We start from the raw sequence: 22,365 nt of genomic DNA, 5'->3' as shown, positions 1-22,365 counted from the left end.
ATCATGCACTAGCCTCGCTAAATTGCACCGGCGGAACGTAAAAAACTTAGATCCAGCGGATCTAAAGATCCGCTGATCTACCTGAATCTGCCCCAGTATGATCAACTGAGCCACATATGCTCCAGTCATGACTGTTTAAACAAACATAGCAGCCTTTGGTTCAGTCTTCAGTGTAGACGAACATACAGAAAGTTCCACCGTGCTCATACATTAATCCATTTATAAAAGCACAATATTCCTTCCCAATAAATACATCCGTCAACTCTAAGCCTGAGAAGTGACATTTTTTCACACTGCATCATCTGTCCATATAGTATCTATACACTATTTTAACCGACCTTTCTTTTTAACATCCAGTTGTCACTAGACAAAGCTCAGTCAAAGCCATGCAAATTGACACCTCATGTTTTAAAATACGAGAGAAGGAGAGAGAAAGAGAGAGAAAGAAAGAAGAAAAGAGAGAGAGAGAAAGAAAGAGAGATCTCTATATTAAACAAAACTACTAAATTAATAAGGGCTTTCTTTTTGATCTTCAAATGATTGTGTACAACTTACCTCTTCTTATTAAAGAAAGACTTATCCTATAATAAGCTTTTATAGTTCACTTAATATTCACTCAGACAGATATTTTTGTCTTCAAAAATTTCAATGAACTCTCAAGAAAGTCATTTAGGCTCAAAAATGTTTTAAAACCATTACAGTTTCAACAGACTCACAGAAGGGTAATTTACCACAGCGTGTCAGGCTGTATAACCCAATTCCTTCTGCTAAGAGAGAGCATCTCCTTAATGACCTCTAAAGGAAAACATCTGTTCGTCACTGCTTAGAACAGATCTTCCCACACACTGTAACAATCAAATCTTATAGTTTTTCTATTTTTTAACCTTTTTTTTTTAATTTTTGAACATATTTGGTTTGTACATCTGCCAAAAATCATGTACATTACATTATAATATGACATTTCCTGACTACAGCAGAGACAAAAGATCGCTTAGCGGAACAATCCCGTGAAACCCAGACCAGTCCCTGCACATGAACCGACCCGCGCTCCCCCGAGAAAATCACTCCAACCAACCAAAGTCCCTACTTTCCGCAGAAAACATCACATTACAAAAACTTTTAACACTCGTTTGTTTTTTGTTTTGCTTTTTACAATTTTTATAATTTTTTCCTAGATTGAACATAAAACTTTCATATTTTAATATTTTCCCTGGGGAACCTAAAGTAAATTAGAACAATCTACCACCTTAATTTAACAACCAAATCCCAGTTTAGAATATTTTGTAAAAATTGCTCAATCCTCAATTTATTATTAATTCTTGCAACCAAATCTGTAGGATTTTCTGTTAAATACTAAATACCATGTTGTTTACCATTATCTGAATTTTACACAGTTCTTTACACAATCGTAATCAATAATTTTCTCTTAAAACTTTATTCTGATCCCATGTTTGTGCTTTGAATGACATATAATAACACATTTTCAGTTGTTTAGGCTAAAATATTCATAAACATTTACAGGCAATATTAATCTTAATTTTCTCATTAAAGAACTTCTTTACATTCAGTCCCTGGACAAGGAGGGGGGGGGCTGTATGTGACAACGAGTGCGGGGAACACACGGCAATTGAAATGAAAACTGTGATGTTCCTCCCCTCTCTTTCCCTCCGGGATCGCTGGGAGAACGACTCCCATACTAAACCTGCCTGCCAGCAGTGCCCCCCCCCCCCCCGCTCCTAGGCAGCCCACCCTCGCCAGCCCTCAAATTTCACTTGCAGAGTGCGAGTTGGCAAGTCGAAAATTTGAGGGCTGATAATACCATACACCCTACATCCCCTCTTAAATAACCAGATGACCCATTTTGGAGTAAATTGGCCGAACCGGCCATTTTATTAACATTTAACCATAACATTTATTTACAAACAATACTCACACAGATACATCGTAACCATGTTGAGTATCATTGAAGGCACTGACCAAATTTTCTTTGTATAAGCGTGGCCACCCAAGTCCCCAGTCGCAGCACGGCGACTCGAGGACAATACCACTCTGTACCTTCCAACGCTGATACCCATCTCCCAATGCCAGTTAAACCTCGGTTAACTGGCATCAACCGAGGGTCCCATACCATGATGGTTCCCCTACTTATGCCATATTGATCTTAATTTTGAAGGCTTCCAAAGATCCCCAACCGCTACACCCTTACCCCAATAACCGACATATATATTCCAAAAAAATTAGGGCGGGAGGAAGGGATCTCAGTCTTCCTCCGTTGACCTGCGACTGACCACCGGACCCAGGCCCCTCCTACCCCGAGCATAAACTTACTTGGGCCACCCACTACCCTGGTCAGTTACACTCCCCCAAAATTAGCCCCTATAACTGCTGATTTTTGCCATGCTACCCTGTCATGTCAGCCCTGCGCCTAAGCCTGCGTCTTGCTCCAGGCTTCTCTGGAAGGAAGCAGGGGGAGCACTATTTCACTAAGCAAATGCAACTCTGTACAGATTTCTTGAATTCCTTGCTGAAGCTGTCGACAATGAATAGGTAAAGCACTGGTGTGAGACAACAGTTAATACAGGTAAAACATGTTGTGAGCATGATCAAAGTCTGTAGGATTTCCTCTCGGAATCTTCCTTTCTCCAGGATCATTCCATTCCGTATATGGTAGGGCATCCAGCAGATGAAGAACGAGGCTATGACAATGCTTATCAACTTATACGGCTTGTTAGACTTGGGCATCTGCTTCAGTTTAAGTTTGAAGGCTATGCGGCAATAGCAAAGGACCATAACAGAGAATGGAAGGAGAAAACTCATCAATAGGTGGAAGAAGTACAGAACCCACTGGGTTGATTGTTCAAGCTTCTGTAGTTGACCTTCATCCCTAGAGATGGTGAACTCCGCACAGCAAACCGTGATGTTCTGGTCTTGTGCTACATTACAAAGTATGAGATATGGAGAGCTGCATAGGGCCGCCAACCCCCAAAGTGCCAGGCAAACCGTATAAGCGCGGTATGGTGTTACGTGTTTTCGGTGCCAGGCTGGGTGAAACACCGAGAGAAAACGTTCAATGCTTATGGCCATGAGAAAGAAGACGGCTGCATGTGCACACATTTCTATCAAGGCATTGTTCATCTTACACATGAAGGATCCTAAGGTCCAGTGAGGATTTCTCAGAACATAGGCTGCTATAATGGGCATGTCCAAGGTAAAAATAAGATTGGTGATGATGAGGTGGAGGAACCAAGTGGTGTTGACGCACTGCACCATCCTGAACCTGAGCACCCAGATGTAAAGGGAATTCATAATAAGTCCAAACAGAGATGTGAGGATCAAGATTAAGGCTGATACTAAATTTGGGGCCGTGACTTCCGAGTAAGATGGTCCAGCAGATACGTTCATATTCAGGTCTGTTATGGGATCATCTGCATAAAAGAAAATGTGATAGAGAGGGTAAATTTAATGTAAAGGCTAAAATGGGTAACTTAATCTCTTGGTAAATTCAGAACTCCTTCCCCATCCTAATCCAATCCAACCCCCTTCCACCCATTCACAAATTAACCACTTAAGCCCCGGACCTTTAGGCAGCTAAATGCCCAGGCCGGGTTTTGCGATTCGGCACTGCGTTGCTTTAACAGACAATTGCGCGGTCGTGCGACGTGGCTCCCAAACAAAATTGGTGTCCTTTTTTCCCCACAAATAGAGCTTTCTTTTGGTGGTATTTGATCACCTTTGTGGTTTTTATTTTTTGCGCTATAAACAAAAATAGAGCGACAATTTTGAAAAAAATGCAATATTTTTTACTTTTTGCTATAATAAATATCCCCCAAAAACATATATAAAAAAAAAAAATTTCCTCAGTTTAGGCCGATACGTATTCTTCTACATATTTTTGGTAAAAAAAATCGCAATAAGCGTTTATCGATTGGTTTGCAAAAAATTTATAGCGTTTACAAAATAGGGGATAGTTTTATTGCATTTTTATTAATTATTTTTTTTTTTACTACTATTGGCGGCGATCAGCGTTTTTTTTCGTGACTGCGACATTATGGCGGACACTTTGGACAATTTTGACACATTTTTGGGACCATTGTCATTTTCACAGCAAAAAATGCATTTAAATTGCATTGTTTATTGTGAAAATGACAGTTGCAGTTTGGGAGTTAACCACAGGGGGCGCTGTAGGAGTTAGGGTTCACCTAGTGTGTGTTTACAACTGTAGGGGGGTGTGGCTGTATGACTGACGTCATCGATCGAGTCTCCCTTATAAAAAGGATCACTCGATCGATGCAGCCGCCACAGTGAAGCACGGGGAAGCCGTGTTTACATACGGCTCTCCCCGTTCTTCAGCTCCGGGGAGTGATCGCGACGGAGCGGCTATAAACGAATAGCCGCGCCGTCATCCCGGATCGCTCCCCGAGGGAATCCGCCCGTTGCACGCAGGGGAGGGGGTCCCGATCGGCCCCCCCACCCGCTAGAAGGCAGGGACGTATATATACGCCCATCTGCCTGTCCATGCCATTTTGCGGACGTAAATAGTCGTGCGGCGGGCGTTAAGGGGTTAAAGACTAGAGATGTGCAGGATGGAAAAATGAGTTTTGTTTCATTTCGGATTCATTCGTTACATTAATACTTTCGTCATATACGTTATGTGACAGGAAGTCAGGTAAATCTATGGGTGTTGTCACAGATGGGACATACATTTCTGCCTTGTTTAGACAATACACCAATTGTTATTAGGCGTCGGCTGCAGAAATAGCCAGAAATGGTCTAAGGGCGTTGGAAGACTTCAGCTGTTCAGAATGAGGCAATAAAGGCCTCTATAAGTAATCCAGAGGATTACCACTGCTTTGCTGCATCCTGAGGCTTTGTGAGTAAGGAGAGCAGTGTACTGAAAGTCTTCTGAGAAGGTGAGGAGAGGATTGATTTTTCTGTGTGATAAAAATGAAAAGACTATTGCTTTTCTGCTGTATGATCAGCAGTGTCTACCCAGCAGTAGGCTGTGCCAGACTCCTAGACAGGTTCCTGTGTGGTGAAGGTAGACGTCTCAAGTGGCCAGGGTTTATTTTATGTTTGATTTTGTTTATGCTGTTTGGATGCTTGCACTTGTTTTCAGCAAGATGGAAGAATAAACCAAAATCTTTGTTTTCAACCGTCTTCGACTGCCTGTCTGTATAAATTCAGTGTGTGGTGAACCCATCCAGGGGGTCACACACCCCGCTACCGAGCTAACCCCTTACAGTTATGATAAAATGATTTGTTTTCGGAATTCTTTTCGTATATTCAGATTTGGTTAATATTTTAGTTATGTTCTAATCATATTCCAAAGGTAAGATGAATTCATCCAGTAGTAGACACCACAGTGATTGATTCACAAAAGTGCACCGCCACCTAATAGAAAACACGCTTACCAGATAGCAAGCAAACCAGGCATGTAGCTATAGCCCAGCCAAGGCCTTTGCTTGTACAGAGGATCGTCAGTACATAACCTCCTCCAGGCGCGTTTCGTCATATGTGACGTTGTCAATGGTTCCCCTGAAAGTGAGCTTTGGCTGTACTTCTCCTTTAAAGAGTCCACCATTACATGGCCCTCCACAGTATCTCTTTTGCTAGAGAACACCAATGGTCAACCATTGCAATCCAGGATTGCTCCAACCAATTTTGGTGACATCATCATTATGCCGTTGGAGTCTTCAGGGTTCTGTTAGGATCCTGCCAATGGATCCAGTAGGACGTGTCTACACAAAGAAGGAGACCCCCACTCCTCTCAATCTGCAGTCCAGAAGAAAGAAGGCTCAGGACCTGACATGTCACCTGAACATGGATTCAGATAAGTATTATGTCCATTTATGTATTTATCTATTATTATTTTTTTATCTACTGGGGCAGCTAACTAAAAGGGCGTGAAGGGTAAACTTTAGTGTGGGCATGTTCAATTTTTTGGTGGAATGGTATCAGTGGCAGGGGGGGAGATTGAAGGGTGTGATCAGTGGAAGTGCTGGGGGGTTGATGGGATCAGTGACAGTGCTGGGTGGGATCGAAGGCAGTGCTGGGGGGGGGGGAGAGATAGTGTATGGGGGGATGAGATTAGTAGCAGTGGTTTTGTCTTTCAGAGAGAGGGGGTGAGTAAAAGAGAGAGCTGGTGAGAGAGAGGGAGAGAGAGGGAGGGAGGTTGGATGAAATGGAGAGGGGGTGCGAAATCAAGAATGAAGGCAGTTCTGAAGGCAAAACAAGGTCCAACCCGGTACTAGCAAGTTTGTTTTCTTTGTTTCTGTTAAATGTTTTTGTAAATAAGTATGTTTTCTTCTTCAATGACGGGCACTGATATGGCTGCACTGACAGGCAATGATAAGGCGTCACCGATGGGCACAGATGAGGTGGCACCAATAAGGTGGTACTGATGAGGTGGCCCTGATGAGCTCTGATGATGGGCACTTATAGGCAGCACTGAAGGGCACTGATAGGTGGCACTGGTATGCGGCACTGATGAGCACTCATAGGCGACACTGATGGGCACTCATATGTGGCACTGATGGGTACTTATGGGTGGCACTGATGAGTACTTAAGGAGGGCACTGATAGGTGGCACGGATGGACACTGATGGTCACTGATAGGTGGGCACAGATGGGAATTAGAAAAAAGGGATATCTTGGACAGCCACACTCCAAACCAACGTAGCTTTATTTTAAAATGGGAAACAAGCACTATAAGCCACAGCAACGTAACTCAGGACAGCTGGGCACAGATAGGTGGCACTGATGGACACTGATGGGTGGCACTGATGACACTGATGGGTGGCATTGCTGGGCATCATTGATTTCAATTGTTCCATAATGGTGCCTGTCAGTGCCCATTTGTGGGCACTGATTGGCATATATTGGCATATGTGGATGGCCATGGGGGACGTACCTGGCCATCCACATGTTAGGGGCTTCCCTGGTGGTCCAGTGTGGGCACCTGCGGGGGCACTGATAAACAATCATCACAGACTCCCCCTGTCAGGAGTGCCGCTGATCGGCTCTCCTCTACTCACATCTGTCAGGGGAAAAAAGTGAGGAAAAGTTGATCAACGGCTCTTTCTGTTTACATCGTGATCAGCTGTGATTGGACACGGCTGATCACTCGGTAAAGAGCCTCCGTCAGAGGAGATCGGTGTAGCGGTGTGTCAGACTGACATAGCGCACCACCGATCACCGCAATGCGTGCCGCCAGGGGTGCGCGGCGGCTGTTATCTGGCTGGATTTTATATGACACCCAGTCAGGATAACTGAACCACCGCCCGGCCGTCATTCTGCTATAGGCCGGGCGGGAAGTGGTTAAAGGTGGTGTAGGCTCTTTTCACATGTGAGCGATCTGGATCGCAGGCGGAATCGGCGTGATTCTGCACGCGAATCCGAAATCACGGCGGAATGCATTTGTGATGCCATTATTTCTTAATGGCACCTAAGCGCAGGGCGATTTTGCCACGGTTGTCGAGCGACAAATCGCGCAACAATCATGGCACAAATCAACCCAATCACAGCACAACCAAAAAAGCTTGGCGAGGAACTTGTATTACATACAAACGACATAGAATCGTCGGCCAACATACACAAAACTACGTGTTTTTTCAGCTCTTTAGCGCCACCCTTTGGGCAACTTCTGCTAATGTGTTATGATGAGCATTGCTTCCGAGCATGCGTGTTTGTACTTGTCCGACAGACTTGTGTACACACGATCAGATAAATCGACAACACACATTTGTTGTCGGAAAATTTTAAAGCATGCTATCCAACATTTGTTGGTGGAAAATCCGACAACAATTGTCCGATGGAGCGTTTGTAGGGTTGTCCCGATACCGATACTAGTATCGGTATCGGGACCGATTCCGAGTATTTGCGGGAGTACTTGTACCCCCGATGCCTCATCCGATACTCGCCAAAATCCCCCCCCCCCCCGCCGCCGCCACTACGCCGCATCCCCGCTGCCGCCGTCGCTTGGTTAATACGGGCGGGGAACATTACAGCTTTCATTTGAATAGCTGTAGTGTTTCCCGCCGCACCGCGTATAGACACTCCCCCTTGCTCGGGTGAACTGTCCAATGCCGAGCAAGGGGGAGTGTCTATACGCAGCGCGGCGCAAAACACTACAGCTATTCAAATGAAAGCTGTAATGTTCCTCGCCCGTATTAACCAAGCGGCGGCGCGGCAGCATGTAGGTAAGGGGGACATGGCTGCAAATATGGGGGGGACATGGCTGGATATGGGGGGGGACATGGCTGCATATGGGGGGAGACATGGCTGGATATGGGGGGGACATGGCTGCATATGGGGGGGGACATGGCTGCATATGGGGGGACATGGCTGCATATGGGGGGACATGGCTGCATATGGGGGGAAATGGCTGCATATGGGGGGACATGGCTAGATATGGGGGGACATGGCTAGATATGGGGGGACATGGCTAGATATGGGGGGACATTGCTGCATATGGGGGGGACATGGCTGCATATGGGGGGAAATGGCTGCATATGGGGGGACATGGCTAGATATGGGGGGACATGGTTAGATATGGGGGGACATGGCTGCATATGGGGGGTCATGGCTGCATATGGGGGGAAATGGCTGCATATGGGGGGACATGGCTAGATATGGGGGGACATGGCTGGATATGGGGGGACATGGCTAGATATGGGGGGACATTGCTGCATATGGGGGGACATGGCTGGATATGGGGGGACATGGCTGGATATGGGGGGACATGGATGGATATGGGGGGACATGGCTGGATATAGGGGGGACATGGATGGATATGGGGGGGACATGGCTGCATATGGGGGGGGACATGGCTGCATCTGTGGGGGACATGGCTGCATTTGGGGACACATTTAAAAAAAAAGTATCGGTATTCGGTATCGGGGAGTACTTGAAAAAAAGTATCGGTACTTGTACTCAGTCCTAAAAAAGTGGTATCGGGACAACCCTAGTACAAACGGTCGGAATATCCGACAACAACCTGTCATCACACAATTCCCGTCGGAAAATGCGATCGTGTGTACGAGGCTTTGGATGGAAGCCGGCACCTTCTGCCATCCAAGCAGCATATCTCCATTTAGGGGGCAGAAACGCTAAAAACTAATTGGCATAACTGGAGGCAGCACTGCTCTGGAACTGAAAAGCTGCTCAGGAAATCTGAGAGTGTCAGCTTCTATATGAGGCTTTTCACACAGGTATGATGATTCCTAACATTTCCCTTTTAAATTTCAGATTTTTAAAGCCAAAAGAGTTACCTGTTTCATGGAGCATCTCTACAAGCCAACGCCGTCTCCGTATTCTGTTCACAGAATCTTCTTGCAGAAAGCGAACCTCTCCCGCGTCACACCTTCTAACCGACAGATCGCGGGAAAAAAAATGCTCATTGCGAACTTCCTCTTTTGTATGTTTCTTGTCAGAGTGGCTTCTTTTTTTCTTGGTGCTTTTGGTTTTTATGCTTTTACTTAAAGGGGTTGTAAAGGTAAAAAAATGTTTTTTCCCTAAATAGCTTCTTTTACCTTAGTGCAGTCCTCCTTCACTTACCTCATCCTTCCATTTTGTTTTTAACCACTTCCCGCCCGGCCTATGGCCGATTTACGTCCGGGAAGTGGTTCTGAAATCCTGACAGGACGTCCATGGACGTCCTGCAGGATTTCATGCCGCGCGCGACCGTGGGGGCGCGCATCGCGGCGATCGGTGATGCGGGGTGTCAGTCTGACACCCTGCATCTCCGATCTCGGTAAAGAGCCTCCGGCGGAGACTCTTTACCACGTGATCAGCCGTGTCCAATCACGGCTGATCACGATGTAAACAGGAAGAGCCGTTGATGGCTCTTCCTCACTCGCGTCTGACAGACGCGAGTAGAGGAGAGCCGATCGGCGGATCTCCTGACAGGGGGGGTTCGCGCTGATTGTTTATCAGCGCAGCCCCCCCTCGGATCGCCACACTGGACCACCAGGGAAAGGCAAACAAAAAAAAAAAAGCATGGGAAAAAAAAAGTCTAAAAAAAAAAGCATTAAAAAAAAAAAAAGATGCCAATCACTGGGCAAATGGGCACTGACTGGCAACCTGGGTAAATCAGTGCTGCCCCACAGTGTCCATCAGTGCCACCCCAGTGTCCATCAGTGCCACCCCACAGTGCCCATCCATGCCCAGTGCCCACCTATCAGTGCCCATCTGTGCCACCCATAAGTATCCATCAGTGCCACCCATAAGTGCCGCCCATGAGTGCCCATCTGTGCCGCCTATGAGTGCCCAGTGCCGCCCATGAGTGCCCATCAGTGCCGACTATGTGTGCCCATCAGTGCCGCCTATGTGTGCCCATCAGTGCCGCCTATGTGTGCCCATCAGTGCCGCCTATGAGTGCCCATCAGTGCCGCATACCAGCGCCGCCAATCAGTGCCACCTCATCTGTGCCCATCAGTACTACCTCATCGATGTCCATCAGTGCCATCTCATCGGTGCCCATCAGTGCCGCCATATCAGTGCCCGTAATTGAAAGAGAAAAACGTATTTACAAAAAAATTAACAGAAAAAAATAAAAACTTAATTTTTTTTCAAAATTTTCAGCCTTTTTTTAGTTGTTGCGCAAAAAAAAAAAATTGCAGAGGTGATCAAATACCACCAAAAGAAAGCTCTATTTGTGGGGGAAAAAAGGACGCCAATTTTGTTTGGGTACAGTGTAGCATGACCGCGCAATTGCCATTCAAAGTGCGATAGCGCTGAAAGATGAAAATTGGCTTGGGCGGGAAGCTGCGTAAGTGCCTGGTATGGAAGTGGTTAACCACTTCCCGACCGCCTTACCACTATATACGGCGGCAGTTTAAAGATGGATATCTCGGTAACGGCAGCAGCTGCTGCCACAACCAAGATATCCATCTTTAGTGTGAGCGGTCCTGTAAAAGATAACGGTGGTCTCTGCTGCGGATTCGGCCCCCCCTCCCGCCGCTCTCCCGCGCCCTCCGCCGCTTACCGGAGCCGTCGGTAGCGGCGGAGGCAATAGGGTGCTTCAGCCTGCTGTGTGGGGATACGAGTGAGGGCAAGATGGCTTTCCTCTCTCCTTGCTTTGAGTGACAGGTTATTTACATATCTGGAGCTTGGACATGTTTATCATATGTTATGTTATGTTTATCATAATATGAGGTGATTCACAGTTCATTGTATATTACCAGGATGTGTTATGTGGGGGAGGGGTGGATTTCTCACTTTTTATACTGTGGATCACCTCATATTATGATAAACATAACATAACATATGATAAACATGTCCAAGCTAGAAATGTAAATAACCTGTCACTGAAAAAAAAAGGAGAGAGGAAAGGACTTTTTGTTTAGACAAGTTTTTATCTGGAAGTCTGTTAACCACTTACCCCCCGGACCATATTGCTGCCCAAAGACCAGAGTACTTTTTGCGATTCGGGACTGCGTCGCTTTAACAGACAATTGCGCGGTCGTGCGACGTGGCTCCCAAACAAAATTGGCGTCCTTTTTTTCACACAAATAGAGCTTTCTTTTGGTGGTATTTGATCACCTCTGCGGTTTTTATTTTTTTCTGCTATAAACAAAAATAGAACGACAATTTTGAAAAAAATGAATATTTTTTACTTTTTGCTGTAATAAATATCCCCCAAAAATATATAAAAAAAATGTTTTTTTCCTCAGTTTAGGCCGATACGTATTCTTCTACATATTTCTCATTAAAAAAAATCGCAATAAGCGTTTATTGATTGGTTTGCGCAAAAGTTATAGCGTTTACAAAATAGGGGGTATTTTTATGGCATTTTTATTAATATATTTTTTTTACTAGTAATGGCGGCGATCAGCGATTTTTTAACGGTACTGCGACATTATGGCGGACACTTCGGACACTTTTGACACATTTTTGGGACCATTGGCATTTTTATAGCGATCAGTGCTATAAAAATGCATTGGATTACTATAAAAATGCCACTGGCAGTGAAGGGGTTAACACTAGGGGGCGGGGAAGGGGTTAAGTATGTTCCCTGGGTGTGTTCTTACTGTGGGGGGGGGGGTGGCCTCACTAGGGGAAACACTGATCCTCTGTTCATACATTGTATGAACAGAAGATCAGCATTTCCCCCGCTGACAGGACCGAGAGCTGTGTGTTTATACACACAGCTCCCGGTCCCCGCTCTGTAACGAGCAATCGCGGGTGCCCGGCGGCGATCGAGCCAGCCGGGCACACGCATGGGAGTCAAGGGCGAGCGGGGGGCACGCGCGCGCCTCCGGCGGGGGGCCACGCGCGCCTCCGGTGGCGCGCACGCGCCCCTAGTGGCCGCTCGAAAAGCGGACGTATAGCTACGGGCTCTTGCCCAGGAGAGCCGACCTGCCGCCGTATAATGACGGTGGCTGGTCAGCTAGTAGTTAATTTTCACTGAACAATAAAAGAGGATTGCTCAGAGCTGGATTAACTCTGTGTGGCAAGACTGGGCACAGATGATAGGAAATCGTATACTCTACATTGTGACATCAAAAAAATAAATACACATTTTTGGGTTTACATCCACTTTAAAGTAATAAAAACATTTTGGCCGGAGTTGGGATTCCAGTGTTTGGCATCTAAAGCAATCTGGTCTACAGCGTCACGTATAATGTGATCACACATATCAGCTCCGGCAGTTGGTAGTATCTTAAAACCTAATCAGAACCTCAGTCTCACATGTACTTGTGCTGATTCATTGATATGATTGGGTACAGTCAGTTCCTGGGGATAAAGAACCTGTTGAAAATAATATTGGCACCTACGGCCCCTTTCACACGGACGGATAGAATGGTGCTTTTAGCTGCGGATTCTGAATCTTGAGGGGGAACTCCACGCCAAATTTTAAATTAAAAAACGGCATGGGTTCCCCCTACAGGAGCATACTAGGCCCTTGGGTCTGCTATGGATTTTAAGGGGAACCCCTATGCCAAAAAAAAAACAGCGTAGGGGTTCCCCCAAAATTCATACCAGACTCTTATCCGAGCATGCAGCCCGGTCGGTCAGAAAAGGGGGTGGGGACGAGCGAGCGCCCCCCCCCTCCTGAACTGTACCAGGCCACATGCCCTCAACATGGTCGGATGGGTGCTTTGGGGCAGGGGTGTGCCCTGCGGCCCCCTCACCGCAAAGCACCGTGTCCCCATGTTGATGGGGGACAAGGGCCTCTTCCCGAGAACCCTGGCCGTTGGCTGTCGGGGTTTGCGGGTGGGGAGCTTATGGAAATACGTTAGCGCTACACTAATTTTTACACCCATGTTCTTACTCCCCCCCCCTCCCTAGTCCCTATGTTTTTCTATTCTCACCTCTCCTTCTTCCCTGTAGGCTGTCGCTGTAGAGTGGCCGGGCTCCTCTTCCTCCTGTCAGTCAGGTGTTCTATCATTATGGGTCCCCAGTTCCCAATCAGATAGTGCCCGGGCTGGGCCGGGTACCGCGCGGTACAGGAGATTCAGTTTCCTGTGTTCCTGGCTGGACTGAAAGGAAGTGAGCACTCAGTGTGCACTTCCTGTCAGTCCGGCCGGGAACAGGAAACTGAATCTCCTGTACCACGTGCGGTACCCGGTAGGACTCCAGGAGGAAGGAAGAGGAGCTCGGCCACGCTACAGCCTGGGAAGGGGAAGTTGGGGGCCCCAGGCCAGTTAGGGGGCCCCAAGCAATTGTTTGTTTTGCCTGTCCTGTAGCGACGGGCCTGGACCTCATAATGTTATCAAGACAGTCCTCATCTTAGCAAGCCTTGCCTTCATTCCTTCATGTAGCGCACCCCCTAAAGAGCCCCAGGAAGAATGGGCATCCCAACCTGCACAGCCAGGCACACCGAATTTCCACAGGTACTCAGAGTCAGAGAACAGTCCGTGACTTTATTATGTTTGTTTTATTGGGGGATATGAATTTGGATAAGGATTGGAAATTTTGGGATGCCCACTTGACTTCAAACAAACTTCAGGGACAACTTCTCCTATATACAGCTCTGTGTCACCTTGTACAAACCCAGCTGTGTCACCTTGTTGTAATTTTGCACCAAAGGCCCATTAGAGGCAGGGACTCGCAGCCCCTATACCAGTGATGGCGAACCCGTGGCACGCCGAGCTCTCTCTGTGGGCACGCCACACGCCATGAAAAATTGAAAAGCACACTCTCAAATCCATTCGTCCCCACCGCACCGCAAACTACAACTCCCACAGTTCTCTAGGGCTATTGATCACGTGTCCGAGTGGGAGTGACAAAGAAACTCCCGCGGGTGACGTGCGTGCGTGCGCACGCTGATCCAATGAAAGAAGCTGTCTCATCCACACCGCATCCACCATCAAACAAATCAGCGGTGACGTGACTGGGAGCACACGCGGCTGGAATCAGAGGAGACTTGCGGGCGGGAATGAGCTGCTGGAGCAAGGTCATTGGGAAACATTGTGCCCCATCATTGGTGTTATTCAGCCTCATTATTGGTGTCATTGGGAAACATTGTGTGTCATCATTGGTGTCATTGTGCTTCATTATTAGTGTCATTAGGGAACATTGTGCCCCATCATTGTTGTCATCATTGGTGTCATTGTGCTTCATTATTAGTGTCATTAGGGAACATTGTGCCCCATCATTGTTGTCATCATTGGTGTCATTGTGCTTCATTATTGGTGTCATTAGGGAACATTGTGCCTCATTATTGGTGTTATTGTGCCTCATTATTGGTGTAATTGGAAAACATTGTGCCTCATTATTGGTGTCATTGCATGTGTCAGGTAGGTGAGTGCATGTGTCAGGTAGGTGAGTGCATGTGTCAGGTAGGTGAATGTAATGGTCAGGTAGGTGAGTGTAATGGTCAGGTAGGTGAATGTAATGGTCAGGTAGGTGAGTGTAATGGTCAGGTAGGTGAATGTAATGGTCAGGTAGGTGAGTGTAATGGTCAGGTAGGTGAGTGTAATGGTCAGGTAAGTGAGTGTAATGGTCAGGTAGGTGAATGTAATGGTCAGGTAGGTGAGTGTAATGGTCAGGTAGGTGAGTGTAATGGTCAGGTAAGTGAATGTAATGGTCAGGTAGGTGAATGTAATGGTCAGGTAGGTGAATGTAATGGTCAAGTAGGTGAGTGCAATGGTCAGGTAGGTGAGTGTAATGGTCAGGTAGGCGAGTGTAATGGTCAGGTAGGTGAGTGTAATGGTCAGGTAGGCGAGTGTAATGGTCAGGTAGGTGAATGTAATGGTCAGGTAGGTGAATGTAATGGTCAGGTAGGTGAGTGTAATGGTCAGGTAGGTGAGTGTAATGGTCAGGTAGGTGAGTGTAATGGTCAGGTAGGCGAGTGTAATGGTCAGGTAGGTGAGTGTAATGGTCAGGTAAGTGAGTGTAATGGTCAGGTAGGCGAGTGTAATGGTCAGGTAAGTGAGTGTAATGGTCAGGTAGGCGAGTGTAATTGTCAGGTAGGTGAGTGTAATGGTCAGGTAGGCGAGTGTAATGGTCAGGTAAGTGAGTGTAATGGTCAGGTAGGTGAGTGTAATGGTCAGGTAGGTGAATGTAATGGTCAGGTAGGTGAATGTAATGGTCATGTAGGCGAGTGTAATGGTCAGGTAGGCGAGTGTAATGGTCAGGTAGGTGAGTGTAATGGTCAGGTAAGTGAGTGTAATGGTCAGGTAGGCGAGTGTAATTGTCAGGTAGGTGAGTGTAATGGTCAGGTAGGTGAATGTAATGGTCAGGTAAGTGAGTGTAATGGTCAGGTAGGTGAGTGTAATGGTCAGGTAAGTGAGTGTAATGGTCAGGTAGGTGAGTGTAATGGTCAGGTAAGTGAGTGTAATGGTCAGGTAGGTGAGTGTAATGGTCAGGTAGGTGAATGTAATGGTCAGGTAGGTGAATGTAATGGTCATGTAGGCGAGTGTAATGGTCAGGTAGGCGAGTGTAATGGTCAGGTAGGTGAGTGTAATGGTCAGGTAGGTGAGTGTAATAGTCAGGTAGGTGAATGTAATGGTCAGGTAGGTGAGTGTAATGGTCAGGTAGGCGAGTGTAATGGTCAGGTAGGTGAATGTAATGGTCAGGTAGGTGAGTGTAATGGTCAGGTAGGTGAGTGTAATGGTCAGGTAGGTGAGTGTAATGGTCAGGTAGGTGAATGTAATGGTCAGGTAAGTGAGTGTAATGGTCAGGTAAGTGAGTGTAATGGTCAGGTAGGCGAGTGTAATGGTCAGGTAGGTGAATGTAATGGTCAGGTAGGTGAGTGTAATGGTCAGGTAGGTGAGTGTAATGGTCAGGTAGGTGAGTGTAATGGTCAGGTAGGTGAGTGTAATGGTCAGGTAGGCGAGTGTAATGGTCAGGTAGGTGAGTGTAATGGTCAGGTAGGTGAGTGTAATGGTCAGGTAGGCGAGTGTAATGGTCAGGTAGGCGAGTGTAATGGTCAGGTAGGTGAATGTAATGGTCAGGTAGGTGAGTGTAATGGTCAGGTAAGTGAGTGTAATGGTCAGGTAGGCGAGTGTAATGGTCAGGTAGGTGAGTGTAATGGTCAGGTAGGCGAGTGTAATGGTCAGGTAAGTGAGTGTAATAGTCAGGTAGGTGAGTGTAATGGTCAGGTAGGTGAGTGTAATGGTCAGGTAGGTGAATGTAATGGTCAGGTAGGTGAGTGTAATGGTCAGGTAGGCGAGTGTAATGGTCAGGTAGGCGAGTGTAATGGTCAGGTAGGCGAGTGTAATGGTCAGGTAGGTGAGTGTAATGGTCAGGTAGGCGAGTGTAATGGTCAGGTAAGTGAGTGTAATAGTCAGGTAGGTGAGTGTAATGGTCAGGTAGGTGAGTGTAATGGTCAGGTAGGTGAGTGTAATGGTCAGGTAGGTGAGTGTAATGGTCAGGTAGGTGAGTGTAATGGTCAGGTAGGTGAGTGTAATGGTCAGGTAGGTGAGTGTAATGGTCAGGTAGGTGAGTGTAATGGTCAGGTAGGTGAGTGTAATGGTCAGGTAGGTGAGTGTAAGGGTCAGGTAAGTTAATGTAATGGTCAGGTAGGTGAGTGTAATGGTCAGGTAGGTGAGTGTAATGGTCAGGTAAGTGAGTGTAATGGTCAGGTAGGTGAGTGTAATGGTCAGGTAAGTGAGTGTAATGGTCAGGTAGGTGAGTGTAATGGTCAGGTAGGCGAGTGTAATGGTCAGGTAGGCGAGTGTAATGGTCAGGTAGGCGAGTGTAATGGTCAGGTAGGTGAGTGTAATGGTCAGGTAGGCGAGTGTAATGGTCAGGTAAGTGAGTGTAATAGTCAGGTAGGTGAGTGTAATGGTCAGGTAGGTGAGTGTAATGGTCAGGTAGGTGAGTGTAATGGTCAGGTAGGTGAGTGTAATGGTCAGGTAGGTGAGTGTAATGGTCAGGTAGGTGAGTGTAATGGTCAGGTAGGTGAGTGTAATGGTCAGGTAGGTGAGTGTAATGGTCAGGTAGGTGAGTGTAATGGTCAGGTAGGTGAGTGTAATGGTCAGGTAAGTGAGTGTAATAGTCAGGTAGGTGAGTGTAATGGTCAGGTAGGTGAGTGTAATGGTCAGGTAAGTGAGTGTAATGGTCAGGTAGGTGAATGTAATGGTCAGGTAGGTGAGTGTAATGGTCAGGTAAGTGAGTGTAATAGTCAGGTAGGTGAATGTAATGGTCAGGTAGGTGAGTGTAATGGTCAGGTAAGTGAGTGTAATGGTCAGGTAGGTGAGTGTAATGGTCAGGTAGGCGAGTGTAATGGTCAGGTAGGTGAGTGTAATGGTCAGGTAAGTGAGTGTAATGGTCAGGTAGGTGAGTGTAATGGTCAGGTAAGTGAGTGTAATGGTCAGGTAGGTGAGTGTAATGGTCAGGTAGGTGAGTGTAATGGTCAGGTAGGTGAGTGTAATGGTCAGGTAGGTGAGTGTAATGGTCAGGTAGGTGAGTGTAATGGTCAGGTAAGTGAGTGTAATGGTCAGGTAGGTGAGTGTAATGGTCAGGTAGGTGAGTGTAATGGTCAGGTAAGTGAGTGTAATGGTCAGGTAGGTGAGTGTAATGGTCAGGTAGGTGAGTGTAATGGTCAGGTAGGTGAGTGTAATGGTCAGGTAAGTGAGTGTAATAGTCAGGTAGGTGAGTGTAATGGTCAGGTAGGTGAGTGTAATGGTCAGGTAAGTGAGTGTAATGGTCAGGTAGGTGAGTGTAATGGTCAGGTAGGTGAGTGTAATGGTCAGGTAGGTGAGTGTAATGGTCAGGTAAGTGAGTGTAATGGTCAGGTAGGTGAGTGTAATGGTCAGGTAAGTGAGTGTAATGGTCAGGTAGGTGAGTGTAATGGTCAGGTAGGTGAATGTAATGGTCATGTAGGCGAGTGTAATGGTCAGGTAGGCGAGTGTAATGGTCAGGTAAGTGAGTGTAATGGTCAGGTAGGCGAGTGTAATGGTCAGGTAAGTGAGTGTAATGGTCAGGTAGGTGAATGTAATGGTCAGGTAGGCGAGTGTAATGGTCAGGTAGGTGAGTGTAATGGTCAGGTAGGTGAGTGTAATGGTCAGGTAGGCGAGTGTAATGGTCAGGTAGGTGAGTGTAATGGTCAGGTAAGTGAGTGTAATGGTCAGGTAAGTGAGTGTAATAGTCAGGTAGGTGAGTGTAATGGTCAGGTAGGTGAGTGTAATGGTCAGGTAAGTGAGTGTAATGGTCAGGTAGGTGAGTGTAATGGTCAGGTAGGCGAGTGTAATGGTCAGGTAGGCGAATGTAATGGTCAGGTAGGCGAGTGTAATGGTCAGGTAGGTGAATGTAATGGTCAGGTAGGTGAGTGTAATGGTCAGGTAGGTGAATGTAATGGTCAGGTAGGTGAGTGTAATGGTCAGGTAGGTGAGTGTAATGGTCAGGTAGGTGAATGTAATGGTCAGGTAGGTGAGTGTAATGGTCAGGTAGGTGAGTGTAATGGTCAGGTAAGTGAGTGTAATAGTCAGGTAGGTGAGTGTAATGGTCAGGTAGGTGAGTGTAATGGTCAGGTAAGTGAGTGTAATGGTCAGGTAGGTGAATGTAATGGTCAGGTAGGTGAGTGTAATGGTCAGGTAAGTGAGTGTAATGGTCAGGTAGGTGAGTGTAATGGTCAGGTAGGCGAGTGTAATGGTCAGGTAGGTGAGTGTAATGGTCAGGTAAGTGAGTGTAATGGTCAGGTAGGTGAGTGTAATGGTCAGGTAAGTGAGTGTAATGGTCAGGTAGGTGAGTGTAATGGTCAGGTAGGTGAGTGTAATGGTCAGGTAGGTGAATGTAATGGTCAGGTAGGTGAGTGTAATGGTCAGGTAGGTGAGTGTAATGGTCAGGTAAGTGAGTGTAATAGTCAGGTAGGTGAGTGTAATGGTCAGGTAGGTGAGTGTAATGGTCAGGTAAGTGAGTGTAATGGTCAGGTAGGTGAATGTAATGGTCAGGTAGGTGAGTGTAATGGTCAGGTAAGTGAGTGTAATGGTCAGGTAGGTGAGTGTAATGGTCAGGTAGGCGAGTGTAATGGTCAGGTAGGTGAGTGTAATGGTCAGGTAAGTGAGTGTAATGGTCAGGTAGGTGAGTGTAATGGTCAGGTAAGTGAGTGTAATGGTCAGGTAGGTGAGTGTAATGGTCAGGTAGGTGAGTGTAATGGTCAGGTAGGTGAGTGTAATGGTCAGGTAGGTGAGTGTAATGGTCAGGTAGGTGAGTGTAATGGTCAGGTAAGTGAGTGTAATGGTCAGGTAGGTGAGTGTAATGGTCAGGTAGGTGAGTGTAATGGTCAGGTAAGTGAGTGTAATGGTCAGGTAGGTGAGTGTAATGGTCAGGTAGGCGAGTGTAATGGTCAGGTAGGTGAGTGTAATGGTCAGGTAAGTGAGTGTAATGGTCAGGTAGGTGAGTGTAATGGTCAGGTAGGTGAGTGTAATGGTCAGGTAAGTGAGTGTAATGGTCAGGTAGGTGAGTGTAATGGTCAGGTAGGTGAGTGTAATGGTCAGGTAAGTGAGTGTAATGGTCAGGTAGGTGAGTGTAATGGTCAGGTAGGTGAGTGTAATGGTCAGGTAGGTGAGTGTAATGGTCAGGTAAGTGAGTGTAATAGTCAGGTAGGTGAGTGTAATGGTCAGGTAGGTGAGTGTAATGGTCAGGTAGGTGAGTGTAATGGTCAGGTAGGTGAGTGTAATGGTCAGATAGGTGAGTGTAATGGTCAGGTAGGTGAGTGTAATGGTCAGATAGGTGAGTGTAATGGTCAGGTAGGTGAGTGTAATGGTCAGGTAGGTGAGTGTAATGGTCAGGTAGGTGAGTGTAATGGTCAGGTAGGTGAGTGTAATGGTCAGGTAGGTGAGTGTAATGGTCAGGTAGGTGAGTGTAATGGTCAGGTAGGTGAGTGTAATGGTCAGGTAAGTTAATGTAATGGTCAGGTAGGTGAGTGTAATGGTCAGGTAGGTGAGTGTAATGGTCAGGTAGGTGAGTGTAATGGTCAGGTAGGTGAGTGTAATGGTCAGGTAGGTGAATGTAATGGTCAGGTAGGTGAGTGTAATGGTCAGGTAGGTGAGTGTAATGGTCAGGTAGGTGAGTGTAATGGTCGGTGTATGTTGCACAGTGCATTTTGAGCGAATCTGGCAGAATCGTACATTTTTGGTCCCTTGGGACTCATTCAGAGGGATGATCAGTCCCATTCTCTGTACAGAGCCGCTGGTAGGTTTAATTCTGTGTTGGCACTTTGAAAGAAATGAATTGGTCTTGTGTTGCGATTTGGGCACTCGGGCTCAAAGGTTCGCCATCACTGCCCTATACCATACCTCCCAACTTTTTGAGATGGGAACAAGGGACGCCTATTATCAAAAGTATGCAGGCATAGGACACGCCCCCTTTAAAGGAGACATATCCCCAAAAAATATTAGTTAAACCCACAAGTGTTTTTTTGTTTGTTTTTTTACCACTACTATTCCTTTATATTAGCATTTGAAATTTTAAAATGCAGCAATTTAGAAAATTAATGAAAGGTTTAGCAGTTGGAACACTTTTTTTTTGAAGGATAAAAAGTACATTTTATATACAGTATAACTATATAGATCAGACCAAAATGAGGGACAGATGAGGAGGAAAGAGGAACAGAGGGACTTTGTTCCAAATCAGGGACAGTTGAATGTAGGGAGACCACGTGTTCCGGATTGCCCAGGACAGTCCCGCATTTTGCAGGTCTGTCCCGGGCACCTTTATTCCAGGACAATACAGTGTCCCGTAATGAAACTGACACAGACCCCCCCCCCCCCCCCGGGCCAATCTGATGCCCCCAAAAAAAGGCTGCCACATCACTACAGTACTTGCCCTGGCCCAGGAATGCCTGAAGGAGCACAATCCCCGCCCCCTGCTTGTGATTGGAGAAATCCTTAATCCCGCCTCTTGTGTCCAATCACTGTGCTGTGACTCGTTACAACACAAGCTGATTTTTGGGAAGGAGGGTGTCCCTGAATGGTAGTTTGGAAATGTGGTCACCCTAGTTGGGAGCTATGCCTATACCTGAAGATAGGGTGACACAGCTCACACTTTCCCAGCACTTCCTCTTCTGTGGTCACTGATATCAGCACCACCTCTTCAGGCACTGCCAACCCGTAAAAAAAAAAAAAAAGGTCAAGTGGTTAAAGGATAACTAATCTCAAGAACAAAATATGCTTAGATGTACTGGCTGCCTTTTTTTTTTTAAGCTAAGAACATTTTTAGCCAATACCTGTTGATCCTGCCAGAAATGCAATGTCCTAGTCAGGGCTGCTTTTAGAAATTACTGGGCCCTATACTGCTTACCTAACAGCCCTCCCCCCAACAAAATACCAAATGAGGGGGCAGCAGCAGGTGCTCATCAGCCCCACATTTGGACTGATGGGGCCCGGGCCAAGTAAAGGAGGGCTGGCTGTACCTCCTTATCAGCAGCCCTGGTCCTGAACCAGATCGTGTTTGAATGTTTGGAGGATCTTTTATGATTGCCATACTCACTGTTTATTAGGATCTTCAGCATTGGAGTAGTCGGTGGTCGACAAACATCTGGTCTTCCTGCCCCTTCCTGGGCCGATGACATCTCATTGCCTATGAGGTAGACTCCATTTTCTTCTGGATTTCCGGTGAAATCTTTGTGGGACATCCCAAGCTTGATTGATCCACTGTCGGATGACATTTGGGTCCAACAGTTGCGGTAAGCGCATATGTATTTCCCCTTTATTTGAAGATTTTCGTTGGGAAGTTCCTTATCATCTCATGACATCTTCATCGTTTCATTATTTTTCATGGACACTGTAACGGAATGACCTGTGACACCCAAAGACTTTTGAAGGATAGGGGGTACTCCTGTGCCAGCGTCAATAATGACTCTTGGGTCTAGGGTCACCCTGTGCCCCTTTTGGGCATAGGGTGACTGAGAAATAATAATTACAAATTACATGAGATCTGGACATATTACAGTTTGATTTCATGCTGACCCCCAAC

The 22,365-nt window shown here is 46.5% G+C and overlaps 1 protein-coding gene across 1 annotated transcript; it reads right to left on the bottom strand.

Annotated features, from left to right (window-relative positions):
* Window positions 1-2,475: 2,475 nt before the first annotated feature.
* On the bottom strand, window positions 2,476-22,057 carry LOC120915811 (probable G-protein coupled receptor 33). Its single transcript, XM_040326610.1, has 2 exons — window positions 21,880-22,057; window positions 2,476-3,425 (listed from the first exon to the last, which is right to left on the bottom strand). The coding sequence occupies exons 1-2, from the start codon at window positions 22,055-22,057 to the stop codon at window positions 2,476-2,478; spliced, it is 1,128 nt and encodes a 375-aa protein (XP_040182544.1).
* Between the last annotated feature and the right edge of the window lie 308 nt (window positions 22,058-22,365).

Source organism: Rana temporaria, chromosome 10 (genome assembly GCF_905171775.1).
Source record: "Rana temporaria chromosome 10, aRanTem1.1, whole genome shotgun sequence".
Classification (NCBI taxonomy): Eukaryota; Metazoa; Chordata; class Amphibia; order Anura; family Ranidae; genus Rana; species Rana temporaria.
The sequence above is the reverse complement of the archived record's forward strand: the minus strand, read 5'-3'. Positions and strand labels throughout refer to the sequence as shown.